At 41.1% G+C, this 24,946-nt stretch overlaps 1 protein-coding gene across 1 annotated transcript in view; it reads right to left on the bottom strand.

Annotated features, from left to right (window-relative positions):
* Nucleotides 1-394: 394 nt before the first annotated feature.
* PLEKHH1 (pleckstrin homology domain containing, family H (with MyTH4 domain) member 1) overlaps nucleotides 395-24,946 on the bottom strand; it is a 43,720-nt gene continuing 19,168 nt past the window's right edge. Inside the window, exons 7-28 of the mRNA XM_008949897.1 lie at nucleotides 24,373-24,451; nucleotides 23,676-23,764; nucleotides 22,996-23,146; nucleotides 21,868-22,007; nucleotides 21,000-21,110; nucleotides 19,611-19,697; nucleotides 18,432-18,593; nucleotides 17,341-17,421; nucleotides 16,155-16,334; nucleotides 15,939-16,047; nucleotides 15,090-15,202; nucleotides 14,290-14,466; nucleotides 13,377-13,474; nucleotides 10,684-10,861; nucleotides 10,134-10,289; nucleotides 7,384-7,484; nucleotides 5,475-5,616; nucleotides 4,395-4,537; nucleotides 3,202-3,331; nucleotides 1,562-1,648; nucleotides 885-1,031; nucleotides 395-571 (exon numbers count right to left, since the gene is read on the bottom strand). Of these exons, the coding sequence (XP_008948145.1) occupies nucleotides 395-571; nucleotides 885-1,031; nucleotides 1,562-1,648; nucleotides 3,202-3,331; nucleotides 4,395-4,537; nucleotides 5,475-5,616; nucleotides 7,384-7,484; nucleotides 10,134-10,289; nucleotides 10,684-10,861; nucleotides 13,377-13,474; nucleotides 14,290-14,466; nucleotides 15,090-15,202; nucleotides 15,939-16,047; nucleotides 16,155-16,334; nucleotides 17,341-17,421; nucleotides 18,432-18,593; nucleotides 19,611-19,697; nucleotides 21,000-21,110; nucleotides 21,868-22,007; nucleotides 22,996-23,146; nucleotides 23,676-23,764; nucleotides 24,373-24,451 (2,838 nt within the window). The remainder of the gene's footprint in view (nucleotides 572-884; nucleotides 1,032-1,561; nucleotides 1,649-3,201; nucleotides 3,332-4,394; nucleotides 4,538-5,474; nucleotides 5,617-7,383; nucleotides 7,485-10,133; nucleotides 10,290-10,683; nucleotides 10,862-13,376; nucleotides 13,475-14,289; nucleotides 14,467-15,089; nucleotides 15,203-15,938; nucleotides 16,048-16,154; nucleotides 16,335-17,340; nucleotides 17,422-18,431; nucleotides 18,594-19,610; nucleotides 19,698-20,999; nucleotides 21,111-21,867; nucleotides 22,008-22,995; nucleotides 23,147-23,675; nucleotides 23,765-24,372; nucleotides 24,452-24,946) is intronic.

Genomic DNA, 24,946 nt, shown 5'->3' with positions numbered 1-24,946 from the left:
CAAAGGATATGTGCTTGTAAGATCAGGAGATGGAAGAAGAATACATGCAAGGACAGAGCAAGATGTACTGTGACTGGAGCGCTGTGCAGGCAAATGACCTGAGGCGTGGTGTTTTGGATGGAGTGTGGCTTGAAAAGGAAGCTCCTGCACAGTCCCCAAAAATAAATATTTTTTTTTAAGAGAAAGGACACTGCCTCTACCCACACTAAGGAACTTTGTCTGTTATGGAAAAAGAATCAGAGCCTGCATTAAAGTAATGTGTGTAACCAGCAAAATCATTGCACTCTGCAATTCCGTACAGAGCAGTGCAAAAAAAAACAAAAAAAAGAAACCCCTCAAACAAAAATACCCCCCAACCAATCACCAAAGTAATTAAGAATTTCTGAATGAGCCCTCAGAGCAGGGTGGGCCCTTTAGTGCTTCGGGGCACGGAAGGGAAGAAGCGCCGACTTTCCTTCTCCCAGCGCTTGTCAGCGGGGGCTGTGCTGCGGGAGGGCTGCGCAGGAGCCAGCAGGGAAGGTGTCGAACGGTAGTTAATGTAGCTGGCAATAAGCAGAGTTGCTTCAACAATCTAGGGGAAAGAAGAGAATGATTAACTGTAAGTCAATTAGAGGTGAGAGTGCCCTTTGAGTTTTTGAATCTATTGACTGCATAACTTCTGCAAATGGCTTTCTCACATGGAACTGTTTGGTTTTGAAATGAAGGTCTGTCTTGAAGAGTTAGGTAGACTAAGTCTCTTGAGTGAAGGGTCCAGCTTACAAGGGATTTGTTGAATGTGTCTAGCTAGGGCAGTGGCCACAAGTACCAGTCCCCAGGGCTTGCACAAACAGCCCAGCTGTGATGCTGCCAGCTGGAAAGAAACTCACTGTTCAATTTTTAATTACCTTTGGAATTGCCATTGTGAAAAGGAGCTTTTCAGTGCTGTTTTTTCCAGAACCCCTTTCTTTCATTTGACCGACTACAATCATGAAATCATCTCGACAGCCTCCAAAGGTCAGCACAGAGGAGTACGAGTAAGAGACCTTCAAGTGCTGCAGACAACAGAGAGTTTGAAAGAGTCATAGTTCTGTAAAAGAAAAAACGACCACCTTAAACTAATGTATTTGCTACTTACTGCAAGAACCCCAGAGCTCCAGCACCAATAGGCAGTACAGGTAATTGGCTCTATAGGCAAGAGCTGGCAGAGAAGGCTCAGACCAGAACTGCATTTCTGGTTTTCTCCTAGCTTGCTCAACGCCTCACTGCTTCAGAGCAATAGTCCAAACTTTGTGATACCCCAGACAGTGGTAGTACAGCACGCACCACTGGGGTTTTGCAAGATGTATGAGCATGTCTGCTGCCTGTCAAGGAGGCAGTTAGCTGTTTCAGGAAACCCTACCTTACACTGTAGCTGTAATTTTCCTTTGTTTATGTAATGTTCAAACATAGCACTGACTTCTACAAATTAACTTCTTGATCCATTTGAAGTTAAAGACAAACTTCTAGTGACTTTAAGTGGACTCAGAGGAATATCTTTCTGTGGGAGGCGAGTTATTTTTCTTAAATGTGTTCCTCACCATACCATAGAGTTATAATCCAGTATGCTGATACCATCTTCATTCACAGCTATCCAGACTGGACAGTCTTCCAGGGAGGAAGGCGAAACAGGCTAGAAAGAAAGAAAGAAAGAAAATTATTAATTTGGATACTTCTTGCCCACCGCACAACAGATATTAAGGATAAAATGCAGATGAGAGCCCTATAGGCTTACTGGTCTTACTTTGATTTTTAAGAGGACTTCTCAAAATCTGGAATAACATTTTCAGATTTCCAGAGAATTTTGGGAGCAGTGGCACAAGAGATGAAATGATAACTAAGCCTTAATTATTAAGATTATTTGAATTCTATCAGCATAGTTAAAACTGAAGGAAATGCTAAGACAGAGCACCAAAATGGCAATTCTGCTCTGCTCTGGTTCTCCATATGACTCCCATCAGCCAGGCCAGCAGTGAAGCCTGTTGGTTTCTATTATACCAGTGCACCAAGTTCAAGTTTCTTTCTTAACAGATTGTGACAAATGTGTTAAAGATCATCTGTTAAAGATTAATTATATGTTGTTATGGCTAATAACACAACTCTTTCCTGGGAATCTGCTATTACATGGCTAATGCCATACACTTTGCCATGCAACTATCGAAAAGTTATAAAATATGTTAATCATCAGAAATATCAACATTATTTAAACTCTGTGTGGAACTATTCTGTATTCTGATTATTCAATGTTGGTAACCTCAAACACCAGTAACCTGTTTTGCTTTTATTCCTGACTGTGGAAATCATTGTCTTTTTGAAAACTTATCATGACTCAAGGAGTCCCTTTCATTCTTAGTCTTTGTTCCAGACCTATTGCAGCTTTGACTTCAAAGGAAGAGACATGTAACCATGAACAAGACCTATCTCAAGGTTTCAACAGAGGAGTTTTCTGCTGGGCTGGGGAAGGTGGTTAATGCCATCAAGATTTCTCAGACAGCCACTACGTGCTAAGGCAGTGTTTCAGGCAAGAGTAACAGGCAAGGAGCTTTAGCGTGGCATGGCCTGAGGGATGGTACAAGCTACTGGGAGAAGCACTCTCTCCAGCAGTTCTTGGCTCTCCCGCTGATGCCTGTGGTCTGGCAGCTTACCCAGTATGTGCTTCAGTTTTTGTTTCTGCAACAGGACATTAGCAGTGCTTGCTTCTCTTGTGTGGCAAGGAAAGCAGCCAGCTCCACGTCAAGCAGAGAACAGGACTGAAATACCCATTCTCCTTTTAGCCAGCAGCAGCTGCCAGCTGTGATTTATGGGGGACTCTTCCCTTCCACCTCCCTAGTGGCATGTAAACAGCATTTTTTTAAAACTATCATTGCAGCCTTGAAGGCCAGGGAAATTCTTGCCTGAGAAAGCTTTGGCAAGGTTAGTAAGGAGAGGTAGTCCTCCCTATTATGATCAACTGATGCAGTCAGGGAGCCTTCAGTATTTATTTACTGGCTGCTAGCAACCCCTAGTGTTTACAACATATTTCTCTTCTTTCTCTCTAAACCTGTGTGGTACCCAGAACACAGCATTGTTCAATTTTTTTCCCTTCCTGAAGCAGAAGCATTTTCAACCCGTGTTACCAGAGATCAGAGTTATATCTCTGCTCAGAGAGTTCCCCCTCGGGAGCGGAAAAAAGCGTGCTCTGGTTACCTTTGCAGCAAATATTTTGGTGCCAAAGAGAGGCCATTTCCGGGCCACTGTCAAATAAATGCGAATGCATTCTGGAGGAGAGCACCCCTGCAGCACCATCCACTTCGTCGCCAGCCTGTCAGCCAGTTGCCTTTCAGCACCCAAGACACAACACAGCATTAGTTACTACTGTCTTCCAGAGAAAGGTGAGTAAAACTATAACAGTTAAAAAATGTACCTCGTATTCCAAAAGAGCTGTTCTACCCAGCACTAAGGACAGGGTTGTTAGCACTGTCAGTTATGAGGGTTGTACAATCTCTGTTTATTTCAGCATCTTCTCTACTTCCACAATTATTTTACTACTAGTTATACTGTAACGCCCAGGAATCCCAGTCACATATGGGTTGCTCACTGGTGTATATTAAAAAACTGTAATTACAAACACTCAGGCAGCTGCTACAGTGAAATCCTGCCTAGCTTGTCTTCACATTCAATTATATTCTCACCTTCATCTTAACTTGCCTGTGGTGTGCTCTATATGGAGTGGCAATAGATATTAACTCACTCTTGATTTGGTTCTCTAGGGATGGTTTGGCAGCTGTCATGGTACAAGCAGATGGAATTTGCTTCCAAAAGAAGGTAACTGTGTTAATTCCACCACTTAACTGCTAAATAGCTTTGGATCTGGAAGATGACCATTCCCTCTCTTTAAAACAGCTAGAGCTGAGATCCGTGGCAGCATCTGAATTCTGTACTTGAGACCTCTGCATTGTGTGTGAGAATTTCCCTGCCAAAATATGTCCCACCAAAATTACTGCATGGCCTGAAGCAGCCCATATGTGCTAACTTTGTGGCTCCTTGCAAATGTTAGGCGTCTGGATTCAATTGACACTTGGGGGAAGGATAAAACAAAAATTCAGAAACAGAATTCATCTTAGGCTTAGATTACAGTTTGTTGGAACTGAGGTGCCTAACTTCGAAGTGAAAGGCTTAAACTTCTTGTCTAGGGGAAAATTAGTTGGTGATTTGGCTCTTTGCGTGTAAGTTATCTTCTATTTTCTTTTAAAGGAATCTTTTCCTGACACTTGTGTTTTGTTCAAGTTTCTACATCAAATAATTTTGACAGAGCTCCTTGAAATTTCTTAAATATAAAGACGGAATTTTGCAAGTAAGATTTGCTTTCAGTGCAAAGTATAGAAGAACCAACAACTTACCTGAGCTGTTCAGGAGTAGTGTTTTGCTTGTAGCGTTTGGGGTAGAATTTATCTAAGACTTGTTGGAGAAGATGCTGCATTTTTGGTTGTGATATTCCCCCAGGACTTGAAGATCCTGGTCGATCCAAATCCCCATATTCCACCTAAGAAAATGTTATTGTTGTAGTGTAACAGAATTATGGAGGGTTTTAGTGCAGTAGAACATTCCATGAATTTCTGTACCAATAACTACTGTGCTTTCTAGTCATGCAAAAAGACACCCTTAGGCTGGGGAATTTTGTCTACAGTATTTACTACACTAAATGTATACAACAGAGCAACTACTGAGGACGTGACTGCCCAAGGAATTCTTCACGGATCTAAGTAGTGAAACAAGATCTTGGCCAGCTACTTGTCAGGAGACACTTCCATGTAGCTGCCAGCCTTTTGGAGTTTATTTTCTATTGGCCAATTAAAATAACAGCATATTTGTAATAAGTAGCTTGGACACTGTTCCTAGCTTCTTCATCTTAGTTTACATTGCTTTAACAAATGCAAAAGTCAGTTTCAGCACAGTAACAAACTATTATCCTGCTTATCACACCCACCACCCATACTGTGTGTTTTATGCAGTAAATTCCTAAATGCAACCCTGGAGGTGTAATGGGGGGGATCCTACAAGATGCTCTTCCTAAGAGACTATTGGCAGTACAACATGGAAGGTTTTTACTATTAATAGAATTCAAGTAGTAAATTTTAGTAGAGATGTGTCAATATCTCTGCTAAGGCACTAATCGGAGCAGCTCTGCACATAGTCCAGCCTCACTGTTTTTTCCAGTATTTTTCTCCAGAAGGAGGGCAGAGGCACTCCTGTAGCAAGTTTCCCTATAACAAAAGGTGTTCTAACATGCTGCTGTAACAACACGCTGTGTGTAACAACGTGCATGCTGGCACAATGGATTTGGCACAGTACATCTCAGACTATTTGACAGGAAAAACTACTTTTTACATTAAAGGTAGCTGCTTAGTCAAAGATACTCAGTGTACAACTGACGTCCCTGGAGGACAGAAACAAGGATCTCTGTCCATAGCCATACTCACCTGAGCCATCAGAGCCACCATTTCCAGAGCTAACTCCTTATTAACAGGAAACCTTCCATTGGCTATATCATTGCTGACTTGGAAGGCCAGCAGCAGCCGCTCACGGTCTGTCTCACCTTTGGCCTGGCTCCGAAAATAGAGCCTGAAAGTGGAGAGGATTGCAAAGGGAAAAAGATACGTGAACTGAAAGTACAAATGGGGACTTTAATCAAGGTCAGTAAATTAATAAGTGGGTTTTGTTTTTCCTCCTCCTCCAAAGTGAACTTTGTGTATTGTGGGGGTACTTGAAAGAGATTTGGAAGCTGAGGTGCTTCCCTTATGAACAGGATTTGGGCAAGGAGACTCAAAACATGCTTTCTAGCTTTAGAAACTATTTGAATTCTGTAAGCCAACCACTTCAAGACAGTGAGGCCTTACTAAACACAGATAAATCAGTGTCTGTCCATCCCCTTCAAGCACAGGCAGGCAATATTTAAGATATGGCCTTCTCTGCTTATCACAGAACACAGAATAACCTCTGCTCTACATGTATAAACTTTGACATGGCAGCGTTGTAGACTTTTTATTTTTGCCAGCTTTGTTTTGACTGCTTACATTGATACTGGTACTAAATCAGCAGGAAATAAGAGACCCAGTTAGCAGGCTTTATTTCAAAAACTGAAGAAGCAGTCTTGTAAACCAAAGCTCCCTAGTGTTTTTTATTCCCTCCACACTTGCAACTTGCTATACCAGGTCAAAAATTGACTAATGGAGATTGAAGACACCAGCTTGGGCAATGCTTCCCCCAACTATTCCTCATGCATGCCTATTTGCAGCTAACACCATCTAATTCAAATATTAATTTAAAGCTGCATCCATGACTATATATATTCCACAACATTACATTAGATACTCATTCCAGTACACCAGTTTGTTTATTTTTATGTCACTTTAAGAGTAGCACCATTAGAATCATATTGACCTTACAAATGTCTTATCAGAGTCCTTGGCAATAGAACAGCCCAGCCTTGGAAAGACCTTATCCAAACATCCTTGCTGTCCAGTCTAGGCACATTCCAGTCCAACAAAATAATACTGCAAAATTTCACTCCTGAAATGAATATTGCCTTCTGGGTCAAAAGCAATAACTTCTGCATCCACCTCTGTTATACCAACTAACAAACTTGACAGAAATTTGTTTCACCATTATAGTCAACAAAATCTTCATACGTTTAATACAGAACTTTGTCTGTTTTTGGTTTTGGGGTGGCCTTTGTTTTGCCTGCAAAGAGAATTCACATGCAGAAAGCTGTTCTTTGTTCTCATACACAGCTCTCCATTCACTGTAATTCAGAATTCCTCTCTGTGCTATAAATTCTGAACTTGTTCCAGTTTTTGTTGTATATCTTTGTCTCTTATTTCCCTTCTCTACAATCTCTCATCATCTAAGTTTTAACATTTCTTTCTTTGTAACGTCTGGGCAGTGCTACATGTCTCTTCCACAGCTCATGCTGTTTAGAGCATTGTTCTCGTATCTTTTTAATCTTTGTGATGCTTCACTTAATTGCAAATTTCAACATATTGGTTTTCAGTACTGATTTTTCCTCTAGGTTTCTCTTCCCCTCACCTAACATGCATTGTTTAATTATGTTTTAGAATCTAGGCAAGTTGTGCCAAGTACATCTAATAATGCCACTGCTAGTTCTTAGCTCATTTTAAGTCTAGTCTGCTATTGCAGGGTGGTTTGGGTTTTACCTTTAGGCCATATACTCCCTTTTATACTTGTACCACACACAAAGTCATCACATCTCATGTAGGATTTGGATGCATCTTAGCTAAAATAGTTTTGGTACTATAAATTACTGGATGTCTATGGAGATACACGCAGCCTAGAGATGTTTAACAGCAGTAGTGATGCCAACGAACGAACCTGTTCTTATAGGTCAGCTTCACAATTCTTGTGCCACCTTCATATTTCCCAGGATGCAGCTCTTTTAAGGCTTGTTCCCATTTTGAAATGACATCACAGATATTAAAAAAAAATTATCACAGAGAGAGAGGAGAGACAAACTAAAGTGAAATGTATAGTCAAGGCTTGAGGGGAAAGTAAGTGAAAAAAGTATTGTGGAACACAGAAGATAAAGAAACAGACTGGATCAGCATATACACAGCTGAAAGTGACAAAACTGTTCCTTTTGCTATTACACAGAATGGAAAAATTAAAGCATTCCAGCTGAAAACTCCCGCTCTGATCTACAGGGGGACATGTGTAAGTGAATTCTGGTCTGGTGGCAGCTCTATGGCTATGTCTATGTTAGCAAGTAGCAAAGCCCAGGAGGAGCAGATCTGCACGGTGGAGCAGCTGTTCCTAAGACTTTCTATGCCCATACTATAGGACTTTCAAAGTGTTTTCCTCTGGACTAGCTTTAGTCTGATCAAATGGCCTGAAAGCCCACTGCTGTGTTGGACCACACCTTCCAGTTCATGTTTCACATCAGAGGAATCAGTTTCATGCTCTCAGGCTGCTCCTTTATGTGAATCAAAGCATGGTCAATAGGAGTGACGGGTAGGTTTTCTTCAAAAGTTCCCTCCTGAGGCAAGTAAAGCACAAACATATCCTCTGAGTAGCAGCTGTCTACATGCATGGCCAAACCAAACCCTTGGGTGTGAACGTCAAAACTTCGGGAACATTTGGGCCTAGATTCCAACTTTGTAACTCAGACATTTTTAGTAGTATCACAGCTAATTTACTTGGTTCCATTCAGCTCCCCTTGATTATTCCAGTCCTTTTACAAATGGCCTAATAAAGGCCCCTACTCCTCCTTTGATAACATCTCAGTGAAAGGAATGTGAACATAAGAAGCCACATGAAATTCATAATCAGATATCCTAATCCTCTCTTAAGAAGCTATTGAGGTTGCCTTGGTAAATAAAAAATCAGTTAATAACCAGTAAAAACAATGCCTTTGATTGTCTCAAGCTCCTTCATTTATTCTAATATCTCATCTCTCCAAATGGAGGTTCAATTACCAGCAAAGCTCCAGATTAGCTGATCTATATCAGGCCATGAAAGCAAATTATATAATTTGGCAATGTTTGTGCCAGTCTCCTCTTCAAACCATCTAAAGTTATTGGTATCTTCTCCCTCCATTGCCCAATGTGAAATTTTACACTGTGCAAAACTGAATGTTTATGCTCCTTACAGGCACTGGGGCGTCTTCAAAGTTACCACTACCAACTTTCCTCCATCAACACTGTACAACAGTATTTGTACCAAAATCTGATGTGTCTCATCATGGCCACTAGCCTGTTCACTTAAAGCAGTCACCCAGCTGCAGCATGGGTAAAAGTCCCCATAGGAAAGACACAGAAGTCAACACTCTTACCTGCTTCCCTTCCCCTCGACCGGAGGCACTCGGCTCCTTTTTAAAACGAAGGCACACTCAGCAGAGCTTTCTCCCCTAAGTGCACTCATTAGGAATGAAAGCCTGAGTTATCTGGAGCTAGCAGGCAGAGACTTCATAATCCAATAGATGGGATTTATATAGACATGCCAAGAGACTCACAGCCTAACATAGATTTGTCTCAATTAGGAGTGTCACATTTGATGTCAGCTGTGATATCTGATCAAGCTAGCTAGCTCCATCATGTTTTAATTTTGTAGTCAAGACAAATTAAATTTTCATATGAGCTAAAATCTGAGTTAAAGACTTTTAAAAAATTGACCAATTTATCACCTACTAAAACAGAACATGCTTTGTCTTAACCAATACCTCAGACCAGATTGAGCTAATTAGAATAATTTAGGTAGGAAAAGACTTTTAAGATCAAGTCCAACTGTTAAGCCAGCACTGCCAAGTCCACCACTAAACCATGTCCCTCAGCACTACATCTACATGTCTTTTATATCCCTCCAATGATGGTGACTCCACCACTTCCCTGGGCAGCTTGTTCCAGGGTTTCACAACCACTTTGGGGAAGAAATATTCCCTAATGTCCAGTCTAAACCTCCTCTGGTGCACCCTGAGGCCATTTCCTCTTGTCCCATCGCTTGTTACATGGGAGAAGAGATGCACCCCCACCTCACTTACAACCTCCTTTCAGGTAGTTGTAGAGAGTGAGAAGGTCTCCCCTCAGCCTCCTCTTCTGCAGGCTAAACAACCCCAGTTCCCTCAACTGCTCCTCATAAGACTTGTTCTCTAGGCCCTTCACCAGCTTCATGGCCCTTCTTTGGACACACTCCAGCACCTTGGTGTCCTTTTTGTACTGATGGGTCCAAAACTGAACCTGGTGTTCCAGGTGCATCCTCACCTGTGCTGAGTACAGAGGTACAATCACTCCCCTAGTCCTGCTGGTCACACTATTTCTAATGCAAGCCAGGATGTTGTTGACCTTCTTAGCCACCTGGCCACACTGCTGGCTCATATTCAGTGGACTGTCAATCAACACCCCCAAGTCCTTTCCCACTGGGCAGCTTTCCAGCCACTCTTCCCCAGGCCTGTAGTGTTGCATGGAGCTGTTGTGACCTAAGTGCAGGAAATAGTATCTCATCTCTGAATACTAATCTAGACAGACAATACACAAGTGTATTTGATCTGGCTGCACTAAGAAAAAAATATTAGCCATTTAGCAGCTCTTCAAAGCTGTGTACTGAATGTAGAACAGCAGGGAAAAAAACACCTTCATGTTGCCCTGCAGACAATGTTCCAAATTCCTGCCAGAAGGATCATCAGTGAACAGGGAAAATCCCATGTGGGACGGCCTCCTCATTCCAGTTTCCTGGTTCAGTCGCTGGATGAATTCATCCACTGTTGAGGAACCATCAAAACCTACAACCTGCAATGAAAGAGGTGGTAATTTAGGATAATTTTCAAGAAATGTAACATTAATGGGTCCATTACAACTAATGAAGCCTGGTTTCCTACATATTGGTGTCTCAAGATTGACTGCCAGCTCCAGTAACAGCACTTGCACATTGTGTCCCTTCACACTATATTCTTTCTCATACTGAGACACTTAGGCTGTCTCTCCCTTTTCCCCAGCTACCTTTTCTTCCTGAGACGAAAAGCTGGGGCTGGATTCCTTTAATTTTCTCAGGAAAGAAATAACTGTCTATCTCCCAGTATCTGGTACATGTAAACAACATGGTGCCTGCCACCCACCCACTGCAACTGAAGACTGAGGTTGCAGTCCTCTAGGGCCCAGAAGCAAGGCAGCTGTGGTAGCTCACCTGGTAGGTTCCATTCATGAAGTGTACGGGGATGCTGAAGGGGAGTGAGTGGTGGTAGGGGTTTCTCAGCAGGATGGACACAATCTCCATCCGGGAGGGCCTGGCTTCCCGCTCACCCGTCTGCACAGTGCGGTCTACTGATCTCTGGCAGTAGATGGCATACTTGCCTGTTTCACTTCTGGGTGAAGAGATGGAGATAAGCCACAAACATTCTTTAAATGTGTCTCCTTTTCCATTTCCAGTGTATTCCTCCCTCAGGCAAAGATACATCCCTGTGCAGATACCCTAGTTCATCTTAACAGGCTAACAGGTCAAGTGAAGAGCTACAACACAAACACAAACTGAGCTCCAAGGATCTGCAAAATTAAGGTAGACAATGGACTCTCTGGGAAGCATAGAGCATTCCCTGCTCCAAGATGGACTGGACATGGTATAGGAATAGCCTCTTCTGTCCCCTGTTACCATCATAGTATCAATTAAACCAAGACCAGTTTACCTTCAAACTTGCCGTGATGTCAACAGAATTTAATTACTATCATGTCAAGTCCTGATAAGTATTGATAATAAGTTGAAACACATTAGTCTCACTTACAGGATTATATGTTACATTTATCAATGTTCAGTGTTATAAAAAATATAAGTTTCCATGTATAAAGTTTATCTGCCAATCAAGACTTGATGGATTCAAAGCAGGCTCCGAGTTGTTGATAATTCAGTACAGTACAGGAATAGTTACTAATATGATCAGTTTACTGTCTACTGAAGAGAGTGCTCCATTGAACAGCAAGCACCAAGAGGACATAAGTGTCTCTAAAGCCAAGCAGGAACAGTCAATTACACCTTTTGCAAAAAAAGTGTTAAGAATGCATACACTGAATAATTTCTGAAATTGAAGGATCTATGTGGATTTGTAACCGTGCTATCACTTTGCAGGGGAAACTAATTCCATTCAAGATTCCTTCAGGCTCTCAGCACACAATTGCATCTCCAGTCAAATCCCTGCAAGCAACACAGAAGTCAGGAGCTCTGGCTTTCCAGTGTAATGACATATTGCTCACCTCCCCAGTAGTGCATCTGAACAATTTTCAACCAGTGAATCTTTGATGAGAAGCTGTTGTGCCTGGCTTCCAAATGCTCCTGAGCCCTGCGTCTTCTAACCTAGAACTGTGACCCACTTTTCTCCCTCTCAGAGATTAGATATATACTCTAAGGTCATCTTTCATGAACAAGAATACCTAGAATGAAGATATAGTGTAAATCTAGACCCAGAGGCATCATGCAGCACAAATATTCTAATGTCTTGTTTGCTATATGAAAAAAGGAAAGCATGTCTATTGAATTAGTCAAGAAACAGCTGCACCTGCTCCATCTAAAGAGACATAAGTATTCCTAAAGCAGAAGGAGCTAAGCTGAGTCCCATTAGTAACTGCTCTAAATCTAAACTACAGATGAATATAAGCACAGCTTGCTGTCATTGCTGTATGTTACTTTCTAGCCCTGATAATTGTTTCATAGTTGGATTGTATAAATATATTTCTTCTTCATTTCTGCTTAAAGTTCATTCCTTGATTAAAGTACTTCTGGGCTAAGAACCTGGCAGACCGTCAGCACAGTAATGCTTGACTGATGCATTAAACCAGTTTCACAGAGCCCAGCACATCCTTACAAAATTCAATAGTCCCTGACAGTAAAGCAGCTCCACTACCGAGTTGAATGGGCAAGTATGGGAGCTGCAGATGTGTAAATTTGAAAAGATATTTTCTAGTACTAGCCTGAAGATCCTTAACAAGTTGCCTTAGCCAATGAGAGAAAGCCTGAATGTCAAGCAGTGCCTAGTATCTTTATGTCTGCTTCTGAGGTGAAATAGCAAATGTGAGGCAGCATACAAGAAAATTTAAAAACTTGACAGGAGGAGCACACAGACTTCCTTTGCAATACCAGAAGACTTCTAGCTTGAGTTCCAAAGCAGACTCAGGCTGAGTATTTGAATATGTGTTTGAAATTAAACCACTCTTTTACCTATGTCTTAGCAACAGTATATTGTTGCAACAGACAACTAGACATCTCTAGCTGTGACCTCCCCTCAAGGACACAATGAGATATGCTGAAGTCCAGATCACCATGGAAACATGCAAAGAGCACAACATGAACTCTGAAGAACAACTTATTGCTGTTACAGTAGATCTTGGGCTGTTTTCTTATAAGGGAAAGTGCAAGACACCGAAGATGTAACAGAAAACAGTACTAGCATATATTTAAATTTGTTAGTTTTTCCTAACTTTTCCTGTCTCCCTGTGATGTTCTCTGCCTCACTTTTGGTCTGTCAGTATGTCTGCTAACTCGTCAGCAGAATGTAACCACCTAAAATTTTATCATTCATTCCAAATAATTACTTTGGTCTGTCTTCCTATCAACAAAAGAAAGTTGCTGCATTAGAAAAAACCCTTCCCTATATAGCTCTAGCTATATCTCAAAAAAGTTCTTTTGCTAGTACAGATAACTCAGTTTTGTGAACTAGCTTAATGTGACAAATTAACGTGAATGACTGCAGGGGGACAGCACCACTGGGAACCTTCTGGCTACTCCCTCAACTTATTTTTTCAGATGTGAGTTACAAAACTGCTTCCATCTTTATCCATTGAGGATGCAAAAGGCAATCAGCTAGCAGAAGAAAATGCTGTTGCAGGCTGTACCTGGGGTCTGCATGTCGCTGGAAGTGCTGTTTGATGTACCAGAGAAAGTGTTGTTGAGGCAGAAATAGAGGAGCACACAAAGCCAGGAGCTGCCAGCACTGTGAACATAAAACTGGACATCATTCTTGTTCTGTGTTTGCTTGTTCCCTGTCATGAAATAAAATCCAACTGCAACCAAAATGTTGGATGGTGACTACCGCTTTGGGATTGACCAGTTTTTGACATGTAGTTCAAGATGCTTCACAGGGAAGTGACGGTAAGAGGAGAGGCTTCAGTCCCTCAGGCTGGACTCTAAGAGGTGCTTTGAACAATAGGCCACTTTTGAAAATTTTGACTAAATGTAACCAGAGCTGAGTGAACATTTAAGAGTTAAATCAGTACTTTTTTCTCCTATTGTAACTGCAAATCATAACAAAGAATGCACTGGGAAATTTTTTTTCAAATTAGATCCATTGTTCTTCAGCCAGATTTTGTTTTCCCATCTTAGCTGGGAATCAAGTTTGAACATTCGTGCTGTAACTTATTAATTTGACTTATCCAATAATCATAGTGCAAAAACCAGATTTCGTGCTTAGTTATGTTCTTGATTTGCATGCTGTTGATTAATTAAAATGGAAAACAAAATTAATACCATGTGACAATTATAGCTATCAAACATAGGCTATGAATTTTGAGTCTGAGCATGGTCTGAATAGACCATTTGCAACTGGTCAATGGTTAAGTTAAAATTTATTTTACAGGTAGTTACATTCTCAGTGTTTTTCTTTGCATGCCAGTGCCGAGTTTCTCCTTCCTTTAGCACACTTTTAGCATTTGCAAAATGTTATGAAAACCAGTTCCATTGTTAAGCATTAAAAATATGATATTAAATAGAAAGTATTTGCAGAGTGGAAGGGACAAAAGAGAAACTGACCTGAATGACTGAGTGGTTCTGGGGTTGTCGGCAGCTCGTCTGCTTAACCAGCTGACAGTAGATTTCATTCTGCAGCTCTGTATGTGTCAAGCAGACCTGCAGGGCTGTCTGGGCAAGTGACACGTGGTAGTCTATAGAGGGTGCCTCCACAGGGACATTGATAAACAGCTGACAGGACTGTAAAGGGGTGGAAGTTAGTGAATACCATGAATACAACAACTCTTCTCTCCTATTCTAAATAACCTTGAGAGGAGAAGAAATACTTAATTCCTATCCTTCCCTCTTTAGTTGTGGCAATTAGAAAATTCACTCAACCTCCACCAGCCTGAGGAGCTTACATATCAGCAAGAGAACTGAGGGGAAAATGTGCTTCCTGCTTTCCGTATCTATGCTTTACCTTGCTAAAACTGTCCAGTCTTACTGCTAATCTTATACTTCTAGAGTGCAAGAATCAAATCGCCAGTGGCTTCACCATAGGTCTTACTGACACAACTGAGTTTACTGGTAAATTATTTCTGTTCCCCTCAATCCAACTATTGGAGAGGAAAGAGGAAGATAAGCCTAACGAGGCATAACGCCTGTGAGGAATATTGCTCTTAAACCCAGATTCCTTACAAGAAAATCTTAAATTTTCAGAGAATGAATGACACCTAATATCACTGTCCTATTGTAATTAAATGACCCAGCAGGCCTATTTAAAGCAACCAATGGTGACAGCAAATGTTGTGACAAACAACATGACCAAATAATGTTGTTGCCTTAACAACTGAGCAAAATAACTGCAATGTCCCTTTAAATACCTTGAAGAGTTTCAGAGCTTCAGTCTGTAGAGCCTCGGATGGCAGAGTGGTGAGGGATGTCTGCAACCCATCTTTACTGTAGCACAACATAGGATGTTTCCACAGAGGAGAATCTGAGGTAGCAGATGTCAGAAACACACAGTGTCAGAAACAGAGGAAAGGTAGCAATGTTCACGTTGAAAAGGAGCCTTGCTGAAATGGTAAAGCAGCCCAGGAAGCAGCACTGCACTAAGCTGCATTTATCTTTGGTGCCACTTCATTGATTTCAGTAAAGCCTGCCACAAACACAGAGTGACCAGGAGCAGGATGAAGTATGACTATCCTCAACCCTTCTATGTCAGAGCTTTTCATCAACTGGATTATGGTGAGAAACTGCTCAGCTGTGTGTTCCAACAAGAGACACAAACTCTGCCACCGGCAGTGGGCGTCTTTGTCCGTGCAAGTCACTATTCAGGAGTAAGCAAGGTTCACTCATAGGTCTAAAAATGTGTGAGTGTGCAGGAAAAGAGTATTAAGTATAAATGCATGTGTTAAGCATTTGCATGGTCAAGATTCCCAGGAAAATAAAATCAGGACTAACAACAAAATGACAAATTAAGTCTCTGGTTCTTTATTTTGATTTGAATTAATGTTGCAGATGCTCTGATAAATGATTTGACAATACGACAGACTTGTCTAGTTTCACTACAATACCTGTATCCTCTCTGAAGATGTTACTGGAGCACTATATCATATGCTGTTCTAGTGAGAATCCCCTTCCTTCACCTTTTGCTGGATTAAAACTGGGAATTGAAATTACCCTTCCTTATGTTTTGCTACCATGGAAAAGAGTTTGTGGTTTCTACTTACTAGGGTCTCCCTCTGCATCCAAGAGTTTCCCAATGAGTTGTTCATATGATGTGCCCACTGTGGCATTCCTGCTACCAGCTGCTACAGTCAGATGGTACAGCCAGGTATTCTAGGCATAAGGATGAGAACAGTACAGGTCAGTTCAGAACTTGTCTCCTACAAATGGGTCCAGTTTGTACGCCCCACTGGTCCTACCAAGGAGACTGCCTCTTATACCTTCTCCTGTTTGGTGCGAATGAGCAAGTACGTGGGACTTTGGTCCTGTGGGTGAATCACCAGTGTACAGTGGGATGACAGAAGTCCTCCACCAGTTGCTTCATAATCTTCATCAGAGTCACAGGATCGGTCCACTTCTTCCACTCTGGATTCGCGCATAGGCAGGTGCCCTAGGGGACACTATAAGGAGGGGAAGCAAGTTTGGTAAGTGCAGTTCATCTCCCACTGTGGACAGGGAACACTGGGAAAGAAAAGCCAGGTCAAAATGTCAGCAGTTCTGCAAAATGTAAGGAATAAAACTACAATTCAGTGATTAACTAATGTGATTATACAATCTTCTGTAGAACCTTTCTCTTTCATCAACTAAAGCACTTACAAGCTGTGTTACTATGTTCATAATTTTTCTCCAGAAAGTATCTACAGGTCACAATGAGAATATGGAAATAAAAAGATGGTCTTTCCCATAAGGTACTGTTATATTCCAATTACACTTGCCACTTGTGTTTATGCCATCAGTTCTGCAAGGCAGGATGTGCTTTCTGATAGTCAGTTGCTCAGTATCTGGAGCCACAGTTTTCTGATCCTGGTCAGACTTTCTGCTTGCTACTGGAAAATAAGTAATTTTAAAATTGTATAACTAGGTAGATTCAGACAAACAGAAGGTATCTCCTGTGCTAACTCTGGAGGTCAATCCCAAGTATGAGTTACAGTATTCCTTGATATTTTAGAACTTGGGTTTTGACATCACCAAGACAAAGTAATGGACTGTTGGGCCAAGCTTCCAGAAGTGGAAGCAGATTACACTGCTGAAACGACCTCCCACTTCCCATACTGTTGTTGCTACTTATTTTAATGACAGTATGCAGAATGTATCAGCTGCTGTATAAATGTCTGCTCTAAAGGCTTCACAAGACCAAATGGAGAAATGAAGAGCAAGATATACAGTGATCCAAGAAAGAGCAGTCACTCACATTTTAAGTATTTTTTCATTTTTACTTTTAAGGAAAAAAAAAAAATCAGAGAAAACAGAGAAAATATTGATCCTTTTTGGGGAGCAGATACTGTTAGAAAAGAAGTATAATCAAAGCAGAGCTTCAAGCATGAGACATGGAAGCAGTAAAAGGAAAGAAAGCTTCATGAGAGATGGGAGACAAGGGTTCAGGAACAAAAAGGAAAAAGGAATTACCTTATCTTCATGGTTTCTATAGTAGTAGAAAGTTCTTCCAATCAGTGCACACCAGACCAGCTTGGAATGACCATGCTTGACCTTTAAGTAGGACAAAAAAATACATGGTTTTAGCATTAGCAGTGTTGCCGGAATGATTTTCTAGGATTTCAAATTTCAGTTCAACTCTCCCTTGAAACCTTGCATATGTTATTTGTTCTATGCTAATAGGACCTCCTCTCGAAATCTGCAGGGCAGCACTTGCAAAAGCAGCTATGTATGTCCCACCCAAGTAGATGGGACATAGGTCCTTATGGAAATGGGTCTAACATTTTGTGCAGTATTTTACTCACTTATAAACAAGCTACTATTTCTGTATCCTGAAATACAATACTAAAAATAACCTTTTTAAGATGGTAAAACCAAATCATTTCATCTCAGCATGAAAAGCCCAGCCAACCTGTAGTCTAGGGAATTGTCTCCTGTTGCAGAAGAACAAGCTTCAGATGCAGGTTGTCTTTAGCCACCTTTAGATGTTGACCAGAATTATATTAAAAAAAATTCATAGTAACTCGCTATGCAAAAGTAATCTATGAAAATGGGATAAAGTGTGAGAATTTTCAGCCATTGTACTTTGCACTAATGCACATGCAATCTGTTATGGTGGAAATAAATGTTAACCTAGAACCATACAAGCCATTTCTTTGAGACTCTCCTGTATCAACTATAGTATAGATTAACTGAACATATTTATATTTAAATAGTAAAGATCAACTAAATGTGTCATTTAACTGCATTTCCAGCTGTTTTTTTTTTATTTTTTACTATGACATCCTATGAATTCTGTTCAAGAAAAGCATAAATAAGCTAGATATTTATTATTTACTATTTGACAAAGTATTTCTCAGTAGCCTTGTTTGTCCCATTCATTATCACCTACATAAATGTTCCTCTCTGAAACACAGAGGTCTATTGACACTTCTTTTTCTTACCCTGCTCTTACAGGGAGTATTAAAATACTAATTTCTTGCTGGCAATTACCGTGCAAACCAAGAAGCTGGTACACTGTCGATACTGAGCTCAGCTGAATAAAGTAAGAAACAGCATTCTACCTTGGTGAGCCAACCTTTCACAGTAGGTTTAGCATCACTGTGAGGAACTCCAACAGGACTGGTCACTTGCACTCTCAGGATACTCTGTAGGACATGAATCCATTCCTCCAGGATGTTGGGAGAGTCTGCTGTCAGGAAGTAGGTTCTCTTTTCTGTTATAAGCTGGAAGGAAAAGGAGTGAGGAAATATAAATCTGCACGCCTACAAATCTTTCCTTCAGCTGCTGAGTTTCATTATCCCATACAGATTTTTATTTTTTTTTATGGTGGTTCAGGAGAGTTTTCTTTGGGGTAAGAAAAACTATGGCAGTCCTCAAAGTTCAAATGAAAGAGCTGAAAGTCAGATGAATCAAATTCTTACGAGCTCTCTTGCTGTTTCTATTGAATATCGTGGCTTTGTCTCCTCTCTCACCCTTTCTTCTTTCTCAGTCCTGCAGATAATATTTTTTTTTAAAGGTGATCATAAATGTGTTTTTTTTTTTTGCTGCCTTCTCCTTGCATTTTCCCTTCAATGACTTGTGACTCTGAGAGGAAAGATACTTTGAATTTAATAGTATTAAGCATTAGCAACTTCAGTTCTGTAAGGGCAGAAAGTATCTTACAGGTCAGACCATGTACCTTTCAGTCAGAGTATGAGAGAAACTTTAAGGCAGCTTTTATAATGAAGTCCTCTAACAAGAATGTCTTTAAACTGAACCCAGTGATGGGCTAACTTCTAATACCTTGGAAGTCAAATTCTAATAGGAATCTGACACTTTGGATGTTTCTTCAGATCCTCCAGACATGTAAAGTCAGGGTAGAGATCTTGTGAGAGGAGTCCTTCAGAAAGAGGAGATCCTAGGTACTACCTGGTTTTAATTGCTCTGAGAAACACTTTCCCCTACAGATTTCAAGCCCTGAGTTCTAACTGAAAAAAATTACAGTGCTATAGTGTAAAACAAAACAAAAATAAAGAAGAATTTCTTTTCATTTCAAAAAGTTGTATTTGGGTTACAATTTAGCTCTTTTCCCATTATTTACTAAACTACCTACCTGGCTGGTGCCAGGAAACACAGGAGCCAGATAAAGTCAGCTCCCATCAGCTGAGAGCCACAGTGTCGTTCCGCCTGAAATAAGTGCTCTCTCACCCAGCCCCTGAGTGGGTGGGTGGTTAACTGCAGGATGAAAAAGCAACACTTACCTGGAATGTTTGGGATCCTTCACCTCTGACAATTTGGCATGAGGAATTCAGCTCCATCTGCCCTTCTGGTTTGCGGATAACATCACTCTGAGGAAAGAAAAGTAATCAACATTTTCAGTAGGGGAAAAAACCTCAGATGTGTCTTAGAGTACTTAAATACAGCATAATATGCATGTGCAGGTTGGAGTCTGTGCTCATGAGCTGGAAAGGACAGCTGAAGGTTGCCAGGTTGAGTGTGAGACAGTGTGATCTCATTGTAATGATGAAGCAAGTGTGTCTTCAGCAGTGGCAGACAATATAATAACAGAAATGGCAAAAAATACTTTCTTACAAAGTTCAGACAGGACATTAGAAAGAAAAAAAAAAAAAAACAAAACCAAACCAAAACCAAACCAAACCAAACAAACAAAAAAAACCACAAACAAACACTAGACCCAAACCCTTTCTCACTGGGAAGGCAATACAACACCAAACAGCATTGCACCTTAAGGTGTTTTTGTCTTGCCAGAATATGACAATAACTGAAAAAATAAAAAAGCTGAAAATAAATCTTCTCAATATTCCTCACTTGTAAGCAAAGATGTGCCTATACACAGAAATAATGTGCAATTATGCAGGTATGGAGGAAATTGCTGTGTCCAGAAGAAAAAAAGTTATGGAAGTGAATATTCCTAAGTATCATTCTCTGCAATGTAGAATACAGCAGAATAATGAAGGCCAACAATAAATGCATTTTATTGTATATACAAACTGTCAGTGCATACTGCTAGAATTTTTTAAATGACATAACTTCATTTGAAACAGTTGAAAGTTATAAAAAAAAAAATTTAGAAAAGTTTCAATGTACGGACATGTTCTCTCAATTGTTTCACTGATGATTGTAAGATAGCATTTTGTGTGAAAGCTTATATTCAATTTTACATTGGTTTTCTAATACTTTCATGTCCATGAAGGAGGGTGAAAAATTAAAGAATCCAGCTTTCTTCCCCCTGAAGGTTGCAGTTTTCCTCAGATCCCTGTATACTGACCAATGAGTAAATATTTGCATCCTCTTGGTACTGTAATTTTTTTTTACTTTATTTTCATCTTAAACATGGTCAAAGGTGGGCCTTCTGTTTTTCATCCTCTGTACAAAGTTAACCAGCAGGTGTCAAGCTTCTGTCCTGGTGAACAACCTTTCATCTCCTGAAAACTGCCACCACAAGGAGCTTTCCTGAATAAGCAGAGGCCCACTGTTGACCCCTTGGGTCCAACATAAAGCTCTTCACCAGGACATTTTTTGGGGAAGCTTGCCCATGACTGTCCACTCTGCCAGTGGTACCAGTCTGGTTCTGCAGACACCGTTCCCCTGTGCCTTCACACAGGAGTAAACGTATCCGTGTGACTCACCGGAGACTTGTAGTACATGATTTGTCTGTTTCTTAGAACAAACCATCGTCTTTTCCACATCTTCACCTGGCTGCCCATTTTCAGCAAGTAACCTGATTTCTCCATGGGTTCCTGGAGGATAAAAGAGCAAAGGGGAGAGGAGATTATCTTGCACCTCTCAAGATACAAAGCAAAGAGAGATGAAATCAAGCTCTGGCATTTGCTGCGTGTCAATTATTCTCCGCTTTACTCTGCATGATGGGAGTAGCAGCCATCCAAGGTCAGTGCTCTCTGCTCAACTTGGAGAGAGTCCTAGACTATGTGTGTAGCTGCAAATACTACACTGTGGTGTTTTAACAAAGAAGGCATCTGAAGATCATTTCACTGATAGTTTGATGCACTGAAAACTATTTGTCTTCCTACAACATCAGTGACTTTTCCAAATAAAAGTGAAGGATGGCTCTAAGCCATGATTAGACTCCTGTTCCTTATCTACTTGATCTCTTACGTTTAAGAGTATAGAATTTAATGCTTCCCTCTTTTAAGGTTTTTTTGTTAGGCCAAAATATTCTACCCTTTCTCCTTTGTTCCTCTAAGTTTCCAAGCTTGTTTTGTCACAAAAGTAATCATTAGAGTACAACTACAGGAAACCAGTAAAGGTCATCAGGAAAGAAAAGAGCCCTTGATGCTTATATTATCTAATAACAGAACAGAAACTACACGTTCTGAAGCAGCAGATAGTGTCTTTTGATACAAACCAGCTGGATCAACAGCATGGTTTGTTACAGCATCACTCTGCAAGGGATAATTCAATCTATCACAGTTTTTTCTCTTTCAAGGCCAAGGCTCTGTTTGCATCCCTTCACATCTGTGAGGCAGCAAGACTTACAGTGCAGATTCCACCATCAGTGGAATAGGAAGACGTTCGCTGTAGCTTATGTTCTGGCTCTGAATAGTCACCATCCAGGGAGTAGGCATCAGGAGGGATGGCATAGTCACTCTCAGAGCTCAGTGAGGACATAGATGCACCTGCTCAAAACAAAGAACAAGAATCATGGCTAGACAGAAGCATGCACTGAATACTGCACACTCTGAAAAAGTTTTCAGTTCACCATGAAGGCTTTTTTGTTCAATAACAAATCAGAACAGACTTTGGAAACTCAAACCCCACTAACGAAGCTTCTGACATTTTTTTGGTTTTATTTGCTAGGAAGATAAATAGTGAGAGTGAGTTTTGGATATTGACAGTGAAACAAATTTGTGCTGAGTAAACAGAGATTAAAAAAATGCAAAAAAACAAAAATCAACAGACTTGTTATCTAAAGCATAGGCAAGCTTTTTAAAGCCTCAAAACATCTATTATAAAGCCACAAGCTCACCTCATTCAAACTAAAGAAAAGGCTCCCTCACCAGCAATGGGGTTTTGCTTTCTTCCACCACTGGTCCATGGCAATGTACAGGCACATCAGCCAGTGCACCACAACAGAAGTTAAGACTACATGAAATGGGATTCTATTTTACTGACTACCAATTGTAATGAAAATTCCACTCAAGGATCTAGTTTAACCTTCCCAGCAGTCAAGAAAAATTGTCCTACCCAGGACCCAAATTACCTGATGCCTCCTAAATATGGAAAAGATTTGCTTACTGGTTGAGAAATGAGAGAAAATATTTTTTGTGTCTGTCACTGGCTGATGATGTGTAGGTACTAGCTTCCTTACAAGGAGAAGCCACAGAAAAGGTGTGGGTGGCTTCACTGGATATGTGATGAAACTGGGACACCAATACTTCCCACAGTCTTAGCTTAGCAATTGCCTGGATGGAAATCTACCAGCACTAAATAGACATCCAAGGGGCTAAGTTTCTGCTGAGTAAGCTTTTGATGTGTGTACACATTTTGGGAGAACTCCTTATAGCACCACCACAGCTGAGCATTTGCCTGCCACTGATGATGCTATTCAGGACATCTTGCCTCACCCAAGAGTTCATGCTACTCAGTAGCCATATCCCACTTTACCTCTCTTCACTGCCCGAGGGCTGCCTGGCGTGCTAGCTTTCCTGGTCTCGGATCCAGCAGTAGAAGTCCTGAAGCTGGCATGGGAGCCACAGTCATCATCAGAGCCTGAAGACTCATCTAAAAAAGGCACGTTGCTAATCTGTGTGGCTTTCTGGAAAACAGACCTGTATGGTCAGCATGTGAAGGAAGAGTTTCTTCAAGACAAGCCCTGCTTGAAACAGCAATCAAAGCAGGCTCTTCATTTTCACTCGGTCTTGCCCACAACTGTCCCAGGGTTCCTCATTTCCTCCCTTTCTAGCTGAGAACTTCCAAGCTGGACTCTCTAGTCTAATCTGTTTGGTTCTCCTCTGGTTACACCCTCCTACTGGTTCCAAAGCCCTGTGCTTCCCCATATGCTCTCAAGAGCCCTCTTTCATTTCATTCTCTAGGCACTATCACCCCTGGGTTTCCACAGCCTCATAGTGCACGCTGCAGCTTCCTAGACCAAAACTTGCTGCAATGTTCTGTATTCCTAAATACATGTATCATCTGCTGCTCCTTCTGCATTCTTTTGGTGTCCCATAATTCCTGGCGATCTCCAATTTTCTTTCCTTCACTGCACAGCTTCATTCCATTCTCTCAAATGACTAGCGGCCCTGGACCATGCTTTTCATAACAGGAAAAGTGAGGCAACTCCTTACCCCCTTCAGCGTAGTGTAGACTGGCACTGTGACATTTCTGTAGATAAGACAGGTAAATGGCCCAGGAGTTGAACAAGAGAAACTGGAAACTGGGAAAAGAAAGCAAAGAATACAAATTGGTGAAGAGGAGGAGATTTTAATGGAGAGGTAGATGTACATGTTTAAGAACTTATGTAGCCTCTTGGAACATCAAATAATGGAGGACTGCTATCCTGGACAGTTTGGCCTCAGAAAGTCCAGGGGACACATTATTAAGTACATACGATTTCCAGAGACGTGATGCTCCCTCCATTTAGCCTGTAAGAACTCTTACCCACCCTGTGCTCCCCATGGTATAATGGCAATCTGGTGTGCCATGTCCAAACAGGTAAAAGCCATAACAAGGGAAGGTCGTGGTGAATCACAGGACTAAAAGAAGGACACAGACATGCAGAAGCAGAACAGTGTCAGCAAAAGTGATGAAGGAGATAATGGAGTCCCTAAAGATGTCACTGAATATAGGGTCTCAAACAGCCCAGCACTAACCATCCCTAAGACCAGATGTGTCCTCCTTCCTTCCTTTCTTTATCGTGGCTATCTGCAAAATCAGATTTACTTTGAGAAGAGGCAAGGAAATGAAGAATGTGAACAGCAGAAGCTCAGGTCCCACACCGTCACTCTAAACTCCCTCTCCAGGTGGGTCTCGTCTAGAACTTACAGCAGCTGGAAGTATCATTCACCATGGCCACTTCAGACAACCTCATGCCAGACTTGGCCACAGCATAGATTCGACTTTCCTGGAACAACAATACCACGAACAACAATCGTCAGACAAAAATCACAAGATTCCTGCAAGAAGAAATGCTCACATTGCAGAATCACATCACAATCACACCTTTGGGCAGGAAGGAGGAGACCTCTAAGCAAGATTACTCTGTTCTACCAGATGTGCCTCAATGACCATTAGTGGAAATGGGCATCTGTGTGAGGTTCCCTCAGTCACAACAGACATGGCTTACAAATGCTACAGAGATGATACCCACAGACTGCAACACCTATGTGCAATTACCAATAAATTACTCTATCATAGCTTGGAAAAACCTGTTTCTTTCACTTGGTGAACAATACATTAAAATGAATCAAGAAGAGCCCTAGAACACAACAATTTATTGAGTCACCACCAGCAAAGAATTCCCATTCTCTGATAAGGGAATGAAAGAAATGCCTGGAATGACCTCAATAAGCCTACGTCTCTATTATAACAATATATGGAGTTTTCAGTTCAAAGGATC

Source organism: Merops nubicus, unplaced genomic scaffold, assembly GCF_000691845.1.
Source record: "Merops nubicus isolate BGI_N331 unplaced genomic scaffold, ASM69184v1 scaffold13421, whole genome shotgun sequence".
NCBI lineage: Eukaryota > Metazoa > Chordata > Aves > Coraciiformes > Meropidae > Merops > Merops nubicus.
Note: the sequence above shows the minus strand (reverse complement) of the source record. Positions and strands in the feature narration are given on the sequence as shown.